General features: G+C 41.4%; 1 protein-coding gene across 1 annotated transcript; it reads left to right on the top strand.

Moving 5' to 3' along the window:
- Positions 1-1,033: 1,033 nt before the first annotated feature.
- LOC127647946 (retinol dehydrogenase 8-like) lies at positions 1,034-7,509 on the top strand. The gene is made up of 6 exons (XM_052132476.1): positions 1,034-1,348; positions 3,395-3,556; positions 4,636-4,815; positions 5,028-5,121; positions 6,209-6,392; positions 6,629-7,509. The coding sequence occupies exons 1-6, from the start codon at positions 1,240-1,242 to the stop codon at positions 6,854-6,856; spliced, it is 957 nt and encodes a 318-aa protein (XP_051988436.1). The 5' UTR covers positions 1,034-1,239; the 3' UTR covers positions 6,857-7,509.
- Positions 7,510-17,263: the final 9,754 nt, after the last annotated feature.

The raw sequence follows: 17,263 nt of genomic DNA, 5'->3' as shown, positions 1-17,263 counted from the left end.
ATATATATATATATATATATATATATATATATATATATAAATAATATTTGAATATAATGACACAACATATTTTGTATATTTTTTTAATGTTCTGCCCATGAAGACATCATAACAGTCTTGTGCACTCCAAGCTTTCTGGGGCCATACAACAGCTATGTGTTTTATGGACTATTTTTATGGTACATTAATTATGATTTTTATTTTCTTTGGACCTTGACAGTAGTGCTCAGTATGAACTGTTATTGTATGTTAAAGAGCAGCATTAAGATTCTTGAAGGAAAGATTGTGTTAAGATTCTACTTGGAGAACAACGAGTGGACAACTTGATGGCAGTAAATAATTTTGTGTATTTTTCTTTTTGCTAGCCAGCTGACACAGGCATGTCATTTTACAGATACATCAATGATGAAAAGACATTTAAATTACTTTCATCTTTTCTTTGAGACAGCACAAAAAAGAAAGAAAAGATTACTAAAACAGGCAAACTGCTAGCAATGTAGAGACATTGGTAGTCGTAAAATGTTCCCCACAAAAGCTTTATGTATTGTCCTGAGTTTTACCATAAGATGGCAGTACAAACTAATGGAATACCTGCTTGCTTACCCATGGGAGCATGAATATTATGGTTACGTGCCAATAGATAATTATAATAATAATTAAATATATTAAACAAGAGAAAACTAGTTGTCATCAAATACTGCTACAAAACCGGAAAAGCAAACTGACCACTTTTATTATTTCCATTTGAAAATACTAGATTAGTGAAAAAATTATAGTAAAGCTATAGGCTAGTGTTGTACAGTCATGTCAGTACTTCATCATTATGTCCACTAAACCAAACAGACCATCAAGGCACAGTTCTGATACACAAACCTGTTCTTTGTCGTTGATTTATAAAATATCCATTTAATTCAAAGAGTTACTGTCTGTTTGTTTCACTTGCTCATTTGTTTTTCCTCCCCTCCACGCCCTCCCCACACATATACACATCTCCCCTTGACTCAGTAACGCATGTCCTGCGCTATCGTAGGCTACTCAGTTTGCAATCTGTTTGTGTTTTTCAAACCAGTACAGTAAACGCTTATGAACACGTAAGCATGCGTATTTACGTCTTCTTTAAGTAAACCATTTTGCCTAACATGTGACTGCATAACCCGCTCACATGGGCGCCGAGTTGCATGATCCGATTTAAGTTTTTAAAGTCCGCTGATCCAGCTCGCGGCTGACACAGGAGTTGCTATGGCGAGCGACGGCGGGCAGAAAGTGGTGCTGATCACCGGTTGTTCCTCTGGGATCGGACTGCGGATCGCCGTGCTGCTGGCCAGAGACGAACAGAAGCGTTACCATGGTAAACGCGCTCATTTGCGTTCTAATTAATTAAGCGCTCAAACAGCTATGTCGAATTTACATATCTGAACAGTTTGAATAGGCTAGAACATTCTAAAGCGCATTAAATGTATATTCTCTAAAACTTTACACATATGTTTGCGTGTAGTGTAGTCGTTTCAGTTTGTTTTATTATTATTATTTTTGGAGAGGGGGCGTTCACACCGAAATCGTGGTTGCGCGCTGTTTGCCAATGGTTTTCCTATGTTAACAAGCGTTACACTGACATAGTAGCTCCTCGTTTTAGAGACCGTATCGAGATGAAACGAACGTAAACGGTTAAAGACGCGTCTCGAGACACCTGCGGTCGGTGCAATTCGTGGCTCTAAGTGCCTTTTTTTTAAGCGCGTAGACGCCTCGGTGTTAACGGCCCATAATTCCTAAAGCGTTCTAACGGCTATGGAACGTTAGATTTGAAATTATTTGACATTTAAATATTTAAACATTTTAAACCCAATAAAAAGACTAGACCCTAGTAGTTACACACATAGGTAATAGGTGTTGCCGTGAAATTTCTTCCATTACATTAACATGCTATATGTTTAAAGATCAGCTCGTCCGTTCATATGAACAGTGAGAATGTACAGTACATTTTATTTATTTGAACTTTTTTGCCCTCATTGGGCGATTATCATGTGAATGCGCAGAGTATGGCTCCGCAAGGAAATCGCTTGCCAGGCGGAGATCATAAAGAGACTGCCAGTTCTCTTTCAAGTGACTACTCCAGTACAAAGCTCCCTTTATGGCTGTGAATTGTAGACCGCTGCCCTGGTTTAGTGCCGTGTCTAATGCGCCCAAAGTTCACACTGAAATGAGTGTCGGGAGAGGGACAAAGTTTGAGACCTGTACAAGGTCCCTCAATTGAGGGTTGTCTGAAGACTTTATCTGGACTCTGGGCAAAACTATTTTACATTTGTTATCTCCTACTCAACCCAGAGTCTCATTAATGTCAATCAAATGCATCAGAGTCTTTTCTACTAGAGAGGGATGCTGTAAGGAATCATTAAAGATGAGAAAAAAGTATATTCAAAATGAAACTCAAATACGAAAGAAGCTCGTCCATCCACATATTAAATAAATTCTGTTTGAACTTAGTTCTCTTTCTAAGAGCATTGCAACAAGCACAAAGCTTTTTGAAAGAGAATGAAATCCTCTGAGATTAAACATTTCATTGGTTCTGGTTGGTATGCCAACTTAAAAAAAAAATAAATAAATAATAATAATAAAAAAAATAATAATCCACTTATAAGAAAGATTGGCCGATTCAAGAATGTTTAATCTGCCCCAAATCTTTCTCTAAAAAAACAGCTTTCACAATGAGAAAGTTGTTCTCGCAAAAAAATAAATAGGCCTACATAAAAACTTTTTTGTTGTGTCTGAATGTTTCATTTCTTCTCGTATCAGGTATAGCACATCCATGCATGTTTATCCTATAAATGAATACACGCATATTAAGAAGACAGACAGACTGTATTCCTGTCTGAGAAGACAGGGATACAGATTTTCTAGCAGCTGTGCCCTCCATCATCGCCTTACAGATTTATTCTCCTTTCATCATGATCGCTGGCATTTTTCAACAACAGCTGGGCTCTGGCAGATCAGGATTCTGTCTGTTGGCACACTGCAGTAATCTGCTGAATGAAAGACTCTGATCTGCTGCTGAGGTTCCTCAGCCTCATCTATAGAGTCAGAGAGGATTTGAGAAACAAATCAAGTCTCTGTAAACAATACCGAGAATACCAAGAAGCAAAATGGTCTGAACTGAGAATATTCGTTGAAATGAACTGTGATGTAACCGTTGAAGGCACTGAAGTTGAAGTTTGTCTGCAGTCATAAAATTACGATTAATGGTCTGCTAAAACATCTACAATATACAAACTACAATCTCCTGCAGTGATTTTCAGACTTCCTAAACCTCTCCATGCATGCATTAGCCTTGTTATTATAATTACATTGTTGTGTAATTACTGTTGCATTACTCATGACGACATGTTTCTCTGTCTTTAAGTCATTGCCACTATGAGAGACCTGAAAAAGAAGCACCGGCTGGTGGAAGCAGCAGGTGATGCGTATGGAAAGACATTGACACTGCTGGCTTTGGATGTGTGTAGTGATGACTCAGTCAAGCAGTGTATTGACAATGTCAAGGACCGTCACATTGACATTCTCGGTGAGTGTGGAATGCCTTTGGCCTCTTATAGATAGTGCAGCAGAGGCACAAAGCCCTCTTTGCTTGTTACTGTTAGTTCACTACCAGTGTAGGGGAAGTTAGTCAACAAGCTGGCCTGAGGCCAGTTTCGCTAAGCTAGTTGAACAAACTAAGAGTTTCAGAATTAATTTTAGGTTGACTAAACCAATCTGACCCAAACTGGTTTAGACTGGGTTCAGCGATTTCAAGATGATCACAAGAATGAGTGACGTCTGCTGTGAACAGCCAATGAGTGAACAGGAGAGATTTACTATTTCAGCACTATTTACTTCTCATTAAAAATGTTGCCTGATTTACTTCTCAGGTGAAGATCAAGATATCATGAAAATATGAAGTATTTAAACATTAACAATGCAAGGAGAAACACTGTGTTGCCATGGAAATTAGATTTTTGGTAAAAATAACTGAAAATAATGTGTAAATGAATGTGGTTCACAATGAGAACATACAGGTTTAAGTATCGATCTATATACTAATTTAATATGTAAAAGATAAGCTATTTCTGTATATTCACTTAAATTAAAAACCTACACTTAACGAGCACTTTATTAGGAACACCTGTACACCTACTTATTCATGCGATTATCTAATCAGCCAATCGTGTGGGAGCAGTGTAATGTAAAAACAAACATACAGTATATATGCATTGCAATAAATGTTGTGCAACACATCACATCAACCCCAAGTGGGTTGAAAAATGTTTAAGGGGCACCAACATCCATACTGAAGTTAGTAACCCTGCTACTTTTAGTTATTTACTCTGCAACACTGGTCAGTTGATCGTGTGTCGTATCATTCAAAAGATGACACTTCTGACAACCAGAGACATGAGAATGATGGACTAGTTTAAGCACATGCCTATTCATATTGATTAAATTCAATATGCTCACCATTCCACTTCATTGAACACAATAGTAGCTTGTGTGCCCAGTGTGTGTCCTTTAAATCAATAAAAGCCTAGTGCCTCAGGGAACTGTCAAGCCTATTCTTTGTAACAACCCATGATATTCTCACAGTTCATGCTCTCTGTGTTTTTCCAGTTAATAATGCAGGCGTGGGTTTGCTGGGCCCCGTGGAGAGCATCAGTCTCAATGAGATGAAGAAAGTGTTTGAGACCAACTTCTTCGGAACTGTGCGCATGATAAAAGAGGTCATGCCAGACATGAAGAAGAGGCGAGCCGGCCACATTATCGTCATGAGCAGCGTAATGGGCCTGCAGGGTAGGATGGAGACTAGAGATCACTGAAATCTTCTGTGTTACATAGATGAATGTTTGACAGATAGTATGAGCGACCTCAAAGGACAATAGAGCCATTCAGAATTAGCACTTAGCTGTAGAGCATTATGATGGCCAGATATGCCACACATGGTTTGGGCCAAAGCAGAGCAATTATGTTCTCACTTAGAGTGTCTTTATTTAACTCATCTGCAGGTGTGGTATTCAACGATGTCTACACGGCCTCAAAGTTTGCCATAGAGGGCTTTTGTGAGAGTATGGCAGTGCAGCTGCTGAAGTTTAATGTGAAGTAAGTGATCCATTGTCTTACTATTACGGCTTATTCACACTTAAGTCTGGGGATTGCTTAATTTCATTGTCTAGAAAAAACAAATCATAGATTTAACAATTTGCTGTAAAATAATGTCTTTTCATAAATGACATCCTGTTTCAAAAATATTTCTAATATTTAACATATACAATTGGCCATCTAATTCTGTGAAAAATCTGAGATTAATAATGATGTTTGTGTAGAGTGCAATATTTGAACTGATAAGTGTTCGGTCATACTTTACTGTGCTATGGGGACCAACCACCAACAAACCCTAAAATGCATATCTATTATGGAAATAATCCCCCCATGCAACTGCTTATATTTTTTGGAAAAACAAGCCAAAATTGCTTATAAGCAGACATGGCAACAGTGTTGAACTACCTCAAACATAGTCTAAAATAACTGACTACGATCATCTGTCTTGATTTATATGGTAACCATGTCTCTTTTTTATTGGTCAGATGATGAACAATGCATTCAGGTAGCCTACATTTTTTCAGAGAATGGGTCAACCATAGTTTTGTTCTGTGCTCATGTACCCTTTAACATTTCTGAATTTGCAATGTGGAAGTAAACTATAGCAGGGTAAATTTCTATAACGGTAAATTAAATACCAAACTTAGCAAACATAGGATTTGCTCCAACAGCAAAAGAAAACAAAATAGAGTATTACGTTTCCATGACTTTGGATAGATTAAAAAATACAGAGATGGATTATGTCAGACAGAAGATGCCAAATTTACTGTCACTCTCTAAGCATCTGTATTTGAAACCTATCGCAGCACTGTAATTTTTTAAATATTTTTTAATGTTTATTTATTAATGGCAGGGGGAAAAAGAGAAGAATAATGTTATAAATGTACACTAAATTATTATAAAATTGCCAATATAACTTACGCTGCTAAATAAGCCAGAAATGCATCATTTCAGTCTGTGAAAATGGTCCATATATTATTTTATACTTCATTTAGTCACAACAGACTTGGTGTAAACAGGCTTTTAATGGTCCTTCTTAATAGTTCTGTATTATCTTCTTATATATCCCTCTATGCTGTCCTCCCAGAATGTCTCTGATTGAGCCCGGCCCAGTGCATACAGAGTTTGAAACAAAGATGATGGAAGAAGTGGCGAAGATGGAATATCCTGGAGCAGATGCGGACACAGTCAGATACTTCAAGGATGTGTACCTGCCATCCTCCATCGATATCTTTGAGGCAATGGGGCAAACCCCTGATGACATTGCTAAAGTATGTGTCAGCTTTTGCCACTCTTAGCACTCTTTTACATGCCTGCAACCATATGAACCATGTAAATTCGTAGCTCAGATGTTTGCTATAAGTAATTCAATTAAAATCATTGTAAGCCTGAATTTGCTTACAAAAAAAAACTCCTGCACTTTAAACCCCTCTATATCTCTATGCATTTTCTTTAATACCCTAAATATGTTGCTATAATTACCTTTTCAAAATTGTCCCCATTCCAGTGTACCAAGAAAGTCATTGAATCCAGTCGACCCCGATTCCGGAATTTGACCAACAGTCTTTACACACCCATTGTGGCCATGAAGTATGCGGATGAGACCGGTGGACTTTCAGTGCACACCTTCTACAATCTACTCTTTAACTTTGGCTCACTTATGCACATTACTATGAACATCCTCAAGTGCCTGACATGCAGCTGCCTGCGCAGGCGCACTATTTCTCCTGAATGAGGAGGGCAGCAGTGAGGCACACATACTTACACTGTCCTCAATTTGGAATAGAACAGGTCAAAGCATAACTCAACAAACATGATAATACCTCAGAGTATTCAACATTAAAACAATCATGTGTTATTATAAGATAAATATTTGTATTTTCAAACAAACAAGTATTATTATTCATTATATGTATTCGTGTAAGTAATTAAGTTACCTTTTAGCAGAAGTAGTTTTAAAGGAGTAAGTTGGATCTAAGTTATTACTGTCATTGTTAATTTTGAAGCATTATAGCATGTACAAAAAATGCTACATGTAATCAAAAGGTATACCATAACAAACCAGTCCTAAAGCTAATTCAACGGACAAGACTAAACTACTTGTGCTTGTGATATCGAGTGTGTATGATTCAAATGACAAATAATCACATAGCTGCCTGTATTTGTGCTTATAATTTTCATTCAAGGTTTGTTTAAATATCTTTTGATGTTTTGTCTGTCAAAAAATCTATTTCTCTCCTTTTATATGCTAAGTTTATGCCAGTGTTTTTCAAATTAACTTAAACATTTAAGTAGTCACAAAGCAATATTTAAAGATATGATGATTTTGAACCTAAATAATGTAATTTGATCAGCTTTGTTAAGTGTGGAAATGGATTAAAATATATTTTAAACAGTTAAACGTTTTTCATATATGTTGCATGACTTTCCCACAACCTCATTTCTGTACTTCATTTTTTGAATTAGTAGTACTTAAAACCTTAACTTTGTGGACTTTTAAGCCAAAGAAATGTAAGGTATCACTCTACGTTAACCTCAAAATGTATATTTTGTGTTAATGTAGAAATATTTTTATGAATATGACCAGTACATTTCTGAGTAGAAGCTCAAACGTTATGGTTGTTGAGCCAGCTAATCATTTTGTTTGTTTGTTTGGTTCTTTTAGTGCATTTGTAGAGACACTACTAATTCCTCAAATTGAATAGCATGCTGAGGAGAGGTGTGCGATTACTTTTAATACTTTAATACTTTAACAATACTGTAATGAATATTACACAATATTCAGACTACAAACGTGATAGCACACCTACATAACCCAGAAGTCTAATTGATGGACATGTTTACATCTGGAAGATGTCATTTTTTTAGATTGTTTGCTCATCTACAAAAGACATTTCCTCTCATACTTCAAAGGACATTCAGCAGATGTCTTTGAAACATTTCTGATTTTGGATGTATGTAAATGTGCTCTTTTAAGATGTTTAACAGAGTTTAATTGGTAGGGTACAATGGGTTAAAGTCTCCACAGGGTAAAAGGCTCCATTGATTTTCTCCCATAACACTAAATAGCAACAAAAACTACCACAGCACTTTCCTAAACAACAGCGTGTCACTAAACACTGGAAAGAATTTCCTGATCCACGGGATCATTGCGTGTAATATCTAAAGATTGATTTTGAGGCAATTTGATCTAATATTAGATTGTTTTTAAATGTTGCAAATTTATATCGCTAATGAAAATCCTTAAAATATCATAGAGACTTAGCAATGACTTCTCAGTAAGCAACCACCTAGTAATACCATAGAAACCTTACAATAAAACCCTACAGGAATCCCGCAGGATTTTCATTTTTATCAGCAGGATGTTTGCAGGTATCAGGAATTATGAAATCCTATATAGGACACATGGACAAACTGTGCAGGATATCTGGGTAGCTCCGCAAGCAAAGACACCGACTATCACACCTGGAGTCGTGAGTTAAAATCCAGGGTGTGCTGAGTGACTCCAGTCAGGCTTCCTAAGCAACCAATTGGCCCGGTTGCTAAGGAGGGTAGAGTCACATTAGGGTAACCTCCTCGTGGTCCCCATAATGTGGTTCTCCCTCAAGGTGGGGCACCTGGTGAGTTGTACGTGAATGCAGCGGAGAATAGCGTGAAGCCTCCACATGCGCTATGTCTCCGCAGCAATGCGCTCAACAAGCCACATGATAAGATGCACGGTTTGACAGTCTCAGACCTAGAGGCAACTGGGATAAGTCCTCCGCAACCCGGATTGAGACTATGCCACCACGAGGACCTAGAGAGTGCATTGGGAATCGGGCATTCCAAATTTGGGAGAAAATTCTTACAAAAAAAAAAAAGAGTGGAATCTTAAAACCACAGAGACATGAAGGAATAGCCAGCACACTCCCTACACAGAAGAAAAATCCTGCAGGATTTTGTCATTTCTACAGGACAACTGCAAACCTCCTGCAGGAATAAAATAAGGTTCTAAATGGTTTAATCGATCCTTTAAGACACCTGCTTTTTACCTGCAGGAATAATATGGTATGCTACAGGATACACAGGAGGACACACTGATGTAATAACTGTAATAACATATAGGGTAAGATGGGGTAAGATGCCCCCCTTCAAAACAATGTTCATTACTTTTAATATATAGATAACCTTTTAGCATGTACAGGATGATGATGCATCATCCAACATATTATCAAGGGAAATCAATATAAATATTTGCTCATTTTTTTGTCATAGCACAAAATAAAAAAAATATTAAAAGTGGCCACCTTACCCCACTACTGCAAGAAGCATTTTATGTGTTAGAACGTGCAGTATATGCTGAAGTGTTTACCCATATAATTAAAACGCTACATTTTATTAAGCATCAGACTACATACATAACCTGCTTATCTAATACGTCTGTTACGTCAGTCAACGGAAGCACGCGCGTTCAACTGACAACAAGCGTTCTGTGTCTGTTATCGCCCTGCAGGTGTGACGATAATTTATTTCATGTTTATAAAGTATCCGTTACTGATGTGTGATGTTTGTTAAATATTTGAAGTAAAATATTTAAATGTGTAGTTCCCTATCGAGAGGTCTCTCCTATTGCGTAAGAGAAATATTGAAGTCTTTATGTAAAACGCATTGCAGCTGCACAGCAGACAGTAATGAGCGAGGCAGCTCGGTCATTTGCTGTGCTGCGGCAACTGCTGGAACCAATGACGGGGCGACTCTGAACGTGCGACCAATGGGCGCGCGCCTCGCGTTCGCGCGCTCAGAGCCCGCCGAAATTAGCATAGCCAGGCTATATAATGGGCACCCCGTCATACGAGTTCCTTTAGATTTAATCTCCTTCAGCGAAGACCTCCTCTTCGCTGGATCCTCTGGATTGTTGGAGTCTTTCGCCCGTTGACAAGCCTACAGCAGGACTTCGAAGCCTTCTGCTACGCCATCCGACACGCATCACTATATCCTTTTTACTAAGCTACTTTTCAAGTGTTCGCCTTTGCGACACTTTTTGTATTTAGTAAAAGAGCAAATTCGAGGCGTTGTTCCAAATGCCTTCGACCTGCGCTTGGTGCAGAGGCCTTCTTCCTGACAGGGACCGTCACATTATCTGCACTCGCTGCCTGGGACCTGACCACGCAGAAGCTGCTTTCACTCGAGGCCGAATGTGACTCCCTGGGCCTCAACGAGCCGCGCGCTCGCTTCACCGCCTTCGCCGCGAACGAGCCTGCTACCACCGTGCTGCCGTCCCCTCTGTTCGAGCCGCGCAAGAAAAAGCGCCGCTCACGGAGGCCGCCAGAGCACGGGGACTGGCCCGGCGTGACGTCACTGAAGTCCACGTGCTCTGGCGCCACCCGAGAACTCCCCGCCGCCAGTCCAATTTACGCAGACGGACCAGCACCCCTCCAGCAGAGCGGTGGGTCTCATCTCGTTCGGCGCGCCAGGGGACGACGGTGAAAAGGATGACAGCCTTTCCAATTGGCGCTGCATCCGACGACTGGCCGGGCTCGGCCTTCGACCCTGCGCCGTCGACATTAGCGGACACGAGCACGGGCACCAGCACGGTAAGAGAGTTCGCTGAACGCTTCACTGCAGCGAGCAAAACATGTAAAACATTACCCACTCCCCTTACAGGCGGCTGGAATTGTCTGTACAGCAGTCAATGGGCCAGTCACAGAACTCGCTCACCTGCAATCAAACGCCATTTTAACGGCAACACACAGAAATCACAAGAGTCATTTTCTGCCTGTGGCACTAAGGGGTCACGTGTCCACACTAAAGTGCGCACTCCCACATATCAATACTGTCCAAACAGTGCCGAATACTTTCCCAGCTCGAGCTGGACGCCCCATAAATGTAGATCGTGTGCCTATTGTCATGTATGCACCACTACACACAAGCACTGTTCCCACAGTTATAAACACTTCCCCAGTAAAAGCGGGAAATACTATAAATGTAGCGGGAGGCTTTATGAAAGTGGCGCGCGTGCCTACCACAGTAGATGCACCCCCACCCATAAGCGCTGCCCATACAGTTCGAAACAGATCTCTGGCTCATGCCGCGAGCATCACAGATGCGACGCGCGAGCCAAGAAACTCCCCGCTACGAGCGGGAAGCTTTATGAAAGTGGCGCGCGTGCCTATTACAATGTATGCACCCCCACCTGTAAACACTGTCTATACAGTTTCAAACATTTCTCCAGCTCACGATGCGAGCATTACAGAGGTAGCGTGCGTGCCTATAAGCTCACGCACCCCAGCACTCGGCACTCAACACGGCTGCTCAGCGCGCACCTGCGCCTCTGGGAGCTGTAAACTCAGTGTTAGCACAAGGCAATTTGCCGGTGGGGCCCATACGTCACTGCGACACGCCCCCAGCCAACATTCAGCCCATATCTGTGCGAGCAAAAGCCTGGGAAAAAATCCCCGACATGCCAAAATGGGTTTTGAACATAATAAAACACGGTTACTCACTTCAATTCGCTCGCAGACCACCCCGCTTTTCAGCGGTGGTCGAGACGAAAGTGAGGAAAGATGTGTCACATGTTCTACGCACCGAGGTGCTCGAACTGATAGAGAAGGGCGCTATAGAAACTGTTCCTCCCTCTATGAGCGAGGCGGGTTTTTACAGCCGCTATTTTCTCGTCCCGAAAAAGGACGGTGGCCTCCGCCCCATCCTAGATCTCAGACATCTGAACAAAGCTTTTATGATTCGCTCGTTCAGAATGTTAACAACCAAACATATCCTTGCGCAAGTTCGCCCCGGGGGTTGGTTTCTATCAGTGGATTTGAAAGACGCTTACTTTCACATTCCGATAGCGCCTCATCACAGGCCTTTTCTGAGATTTGCTTTCGAGGGACAGTCATACCAGTACACAGTACTACCATTCGGCCTATCATTGGCCCCCCGTACATTCACGAAATGTATGGACGCGGCACTTTCCCCCGAGACAGCGGGGAGTGCGAATACTGAATTACCTCGACGATTGGCTAATCATAGCACAATCAGAGGGTCAGTTAACGACGCACAGATCTTGGATTATCAGCCATCCAGAATGCCTGGGTCTGAGAATCAATTTTGCAAAGAGCGTGCTATCCCCCAGCCAGAATATCTCTTCTGGGAATAGTGCTAGACTCAGTGCAGATGACAGCGCGCCTCTCATCAGAGCGCGCGCTCTCTATTCGACGCCTTGCAACATCATTCAGAAAGGGCACGCGCGCCCCAGTCAAACGATTTCAAAGAATGCTCGGTCTCATGGCCTCGGCATCAGCTGTACTCCAGCTAGGATTGTTGCACATGCGTCCTGTCCAGCGCTGGCTCAAGAGCCGTGTCCCCACTCACGCGTGGCGCTCGGGCCACTTTTTGATCAGAGCGAATCATGGCTGTATAAAAGCCCTGACACCCTGGAAAGCCATCAACTGGTATCAAACCGGCGTGAGTCTGGGAGTGAACACGCGGAGAAAAATTATCACGACAGATGCCTCCAAAATAGGATGGGGGGCCCTTTACGAGGGCAGGCCTGTCTCTGGCTTTTGGTCAAACCCGGAAAAGCGCCTACATATAAACTGTCTGGAAATGAAGGCGGTCGTCTTGGCTCTCAGAGCCCTGCTTCCGTACCTGAAAAACGAACACGTCCTAGTCCGAACGGACAACATGACGGTAGTTTCGTATATAAATTGCCAGGGTGGACTTAGGTTGAGCTCCCTGCACTCTATGGAGGGCCCTCTATGCATGGCCCCTCAACGGGTTCCCGAGAACCTCCCCAGTGGAGTTTTGAGAACCATCACTGAGGCGCGAGCACCCTCTACGAGGCGCTTATATGCCCAAAAGTGGAAAGTGTTCAGTGACTGCCGCTCAGAGTATATTTGTAACGTTCTGACCTGTTCAGACAGATGGAACAATTATTCTTTTGCTTTGGTGGCCACACTAAAGGTCTCGCAGTCTCAAAGCAAAGAATATCGCGCTGGATAGTGGATGCTATAGCACTAGCTTATGAAGCCAAGGGCCTTCAATGGCCCTTAGGCGTCAGAGCTCACTCTACGAGGAGCATGGCCTCCTCGTGGGCTTGGTCGAGTGGGATACCCATTTAAGATATTTGTGCGGCGGCGGGCTGGGCCTCACCTTCGACATTTATCAGGTTTTATAACCTACAGGTCCCCTCATTGCATTCCAACATTCTATCAGCCTGACTGTAGTATGGACTGGAGTATGTATATGCTAAGCATTATCTCCTCCCTTATAAGGTCCATCCCTGACCGACTTAGAGGATTTTTTATGCATATCAGTACATTGAAAAATGCATTCCAACATTCTATCAGCCTGACTGTAGAATGGACTGGAGTATGTATATGCTGAGCATTATCTCCTCCTTTACAAGGTCCGTCTCTGACTGACTTAAAGGATTTTTTATGCATATCAGCACACATAGAAAACTCAGTACATAAGATATGTGCTTGTGTTTGTACTATGAGCGCCCCACCATGGACCACCTTGGAAGGGCGCTCTATACTATCCCATTATGTAGCTCGCCGTTGGCTGGCTCGTGGAATAATCACTTTGCTTTAAGGCTCAGGCATTTGCCTCTGGCTTTATAGAGCAAAGTCAGCACGCACGGCGTTTTACATGGTGTTCCCATAGCGTAAGCTACTTACGCAATAGGAGAGACCTCTCGATAGGGAACGACTCGGTTACTAACGTAACCTCGGTTCCTGAGAGGAAGGAACGAGTATTGCGTAAGCTGCCGTGCCTGTGCTTGGTCAGTTCGCTTCAGTCGATTGAACCTAAAGGAACTCGTATGACGGGGTGCCCATTATATAGCCTGGCTATGCTAATTTCGGCGGGCTCTGAGCGCGCGAACGCGAGGCGCGCGACCAATGTTCAGAGTCGCCCCGTCATTGGTTCGAGCAGTTGCCACAGCACAGCCAATGACCGAGCTGCCTCGCTCATTACTGTCTGCTGTGCAGCTGCAATGCGTTTTACATAAAGACTTCAATATTTCTCGAGAAACTGAGTTTTCCCATAGCGTAAGCTACTTACGCAATACTCGTTCCCTCCTCTCAGGGAACCGAGGTTACGTTAGTAACCGAGTCGTTTTGTCGAATTAACTCTACAGAGTTAACAAAGGCTGACAACTTTACGTTTGAAATATCTAAACCTGTTTTAAGACTTGAAAGAAGCCTTGTATGTTGTTAACAAAATACATTTGTTTCGCTATGTCTTTTCAATGGTCCTCAGTGTGATGTTAAACACTTTTGATTACCTCAGAAAAAAATGTGGATATGAAAGGTTATGGGCTAATCGAGGATCGTGGAAACCAGAAAACAACTGTGAAAAGATAAAATATAACGTAAGTTTTATTTCATTATTTATGAACGTTCAATGTTTTAGCTAACTGTTTGATATAATTAACTTCCAATGTAAGCTAATAATAATGTAGAAACTGTGAAGGTGACGCTTTACCGTGTTAAAGCCATGGCGTTGCGTGTCTCACGTTTCAGACGTGCCAGGCCGCTTCCATTTCCTTGCGGTTTTTGAACGCGAACGCGTGCCGTGTGTACGTCTTGTTTAACGCTACATACCCACACCTGCCAACACTGGATTGTGAAGAATAAACACATCTATTTCACACTGTTAGGACATCTCACGCCATTGTTTTAACAAATGTTCACAGTTGTCAGCAATATTGTCCTTTTTTCTAGGTGTGAGTGACTCTGCTATTTTGGGAAGTTAACAGATTATCATTATTATATCATTCATAATAATAGCATTCCCATAAATGAAATTATTAATTGGTAAAAATGTACTTTGTTATATTTGTGGGTTTGGTTCTCCAGGAGGAAATCAAATCCTGCAGGATACCACTAAATAGGTCCTGTAGACAATTCCTGCTCAATGTGTGCAGTTTAAAACTTGCTATGTGCTGCAGGATTTGAAATCTACCCAGCACAATATTCCTACAGGGAATAAAGGTGTTTTACTGACCTGTTAGACAATTCCTGCAAAAAATATTTATATTCCTTCATAATGTTCCTGCAGGATTGCTACAGGAAAATAAGTTGAAAATCCTGTAGGAAAACTGCAGAAAATTCCTGCAGGATTCCTGTTGGGGTTTTTGTAAGGGAAGCAATTGCATAGAAGTAAAACACTCATTTGCACGGACAAGCTTTGTGCACCTGGATATTTCTTGTGGCTCATTCATTAAGACATTATTTATTCTTCATTTTAGTCTCAAATCAACTTTAAACAGAGAGCATGAATTTAGAGAAAACCAAACACTGTGCTAAACCAATCACAACACTGTGAAACTACACCATGGACCTTGTTCCAATTATTATATGTTATTATATTTATATCGCCATACTTAATTTTTAAAACAAGCCTATGAGGGATAGACTTGCTGTGTATAAATTGGTGTTGATGTTTCAGCTGACAAACCATTGAAAATTTTTTTCAGTAGAAAAACTCCAGAAAACATGAGCTGTGATGACTAGATGTGATCTAGTTGCTTTATATACAACTCAAAACAGTGCATATCATTAAAGAGACTATAAGTCTATCCCCTCACATACTCGTTTTCTTTCCAGTAAAAAAAAAAAAAAAAAAAAAGTAATATAGCGCTACTCTGAATGAGTTCACTGTCTGCCAGAGATTCTCATTTTGACCAGCAGAGGGAAGCAGAGTATTTTAAGTTTTAGTAGCCTACACTGTTTAGCGTCCAGACTATGTGACGTGCATAAATAGAAATCCAAAATGGTCTAATTAGGGTTAAGTGTTTAAGGGTCACTGTCTCATCATCTCATCACTAGAGGCTCCAAGACCTGAACTGGGTGAGTTAAATAACTGAGACATCCAAAATGTGTAGTGCTAGCGTACTGCAAAAGCAGAATTGAGAACTGATATAGACTACTTTTCCTTGTCTGTATACAAGGAAGTGAGACAAACAAAAAAATTGGGAGACCGGGGAGAAACAGGAAGGAGGATGAGATAGAAAGATTGTGACAGGCAGGGAGGAACACAGAGGGATGAGAGCAATAAAGGGTGTATTTAACCAAAAGGAGTGCATAAGTACATTTCGATGCATTGCAGATTGGACAGCGCACACCCGGCCAGTGATATGTTGATGGATATAAAGAGGTCATGGCCTCGTCCCCATCCGCCACCCTCCCTCTGCACCCCCATCCCTCTCACACACACACACTGCTTTGTGCGTAGTGAGTGAATGTGACCTGGTTCCCATCCCTGAGGAGCTGTGTTAATGACAACCTCTTCAGACAACATTGAGCATCGCTTTCGCTTCCCCCACCAGCTGTCCCTCTCAGCCACACCACTGCAGCACAGCTCAGCTTGCAGACGGACTGCACAGAGTCACAATTTGGGAGCTAACAAATTGAAGTTCTTTCAGCATTGTCCAAATGTTACATTTGAGGCTGCGGTATTGTGAAAATGTCTGGTTTTCTTAACGAGAGTAGAATGTTATTTAGCAAAACAGTCCTAAAAATATGAACGCATCCTGTTAACTTTATCAGTTTTCGCTCTCAGAAAAAATTGAGAAATGTAGTTTTAAAGTCGTACAAACAATGTTGCACTAAGAATGTTTTTTTTTCTATCATTGTGAGAACTTTAAGCAAAGAATTACATCATAAGGATGTTCCATTTGCAATATTTTAACGCTGTTCCTAATCTTTACGTAATGTCAGCCAATGTTGTTGGAACGTTCTCTGTAGGTGGAATGTAAGGCCAAAGTACACATGCACATCCTTGTTTTTCTAAATGTGTGGACAGTACACATCTGGAGTATGCTTTGAAAGGTTAGAGCACTTGACTGTGCGCAAGACGTAATGGCATGTGGAAAAAGGAGGTATACCCTACCCTTAACACTGAGGCCTTCACAGCTGGCTCTCCTGAGCCTATCTGTGCCCTTGGTTTATAAATGGCTAGAGACTTTCCAGTTACAGATAATGCAAGAACATTTGTATCATTGATGGCAACCCTTTCTGTCCTGTCCAACAAGTTGCTGTCCGAGAAGGCCAAGGAGTGTAAGTGAGAGTGCACATTCGTATGTATGCATGTGTCTTCATCAGAGGCGACAGCTTAGTACAATGGGACAAAGAATCTGTCAGTCACAATCAAAAGG

The sequence above is a fragment of the Xyrauchen texanus genome, chromosome 8 (genome assembly GCF_025860055.1).
Source record: "Xyrauchen texanus isolate HMW12.3.18 chromosome 8, RBS_HiC_50CHRs, whole genome shotgun sequence".
Lineage (NCBI taxonomy): Eukaryota > Metazoa > Chordata > Actinopteri > Cypriniformes > Catostomidae > Xyrauchen > Xyrauchen texanus.
Note: the sequence above shows the minus strand (reverse complement) of the source record. Positions and strands in the feature narration are given on the sequence as shown.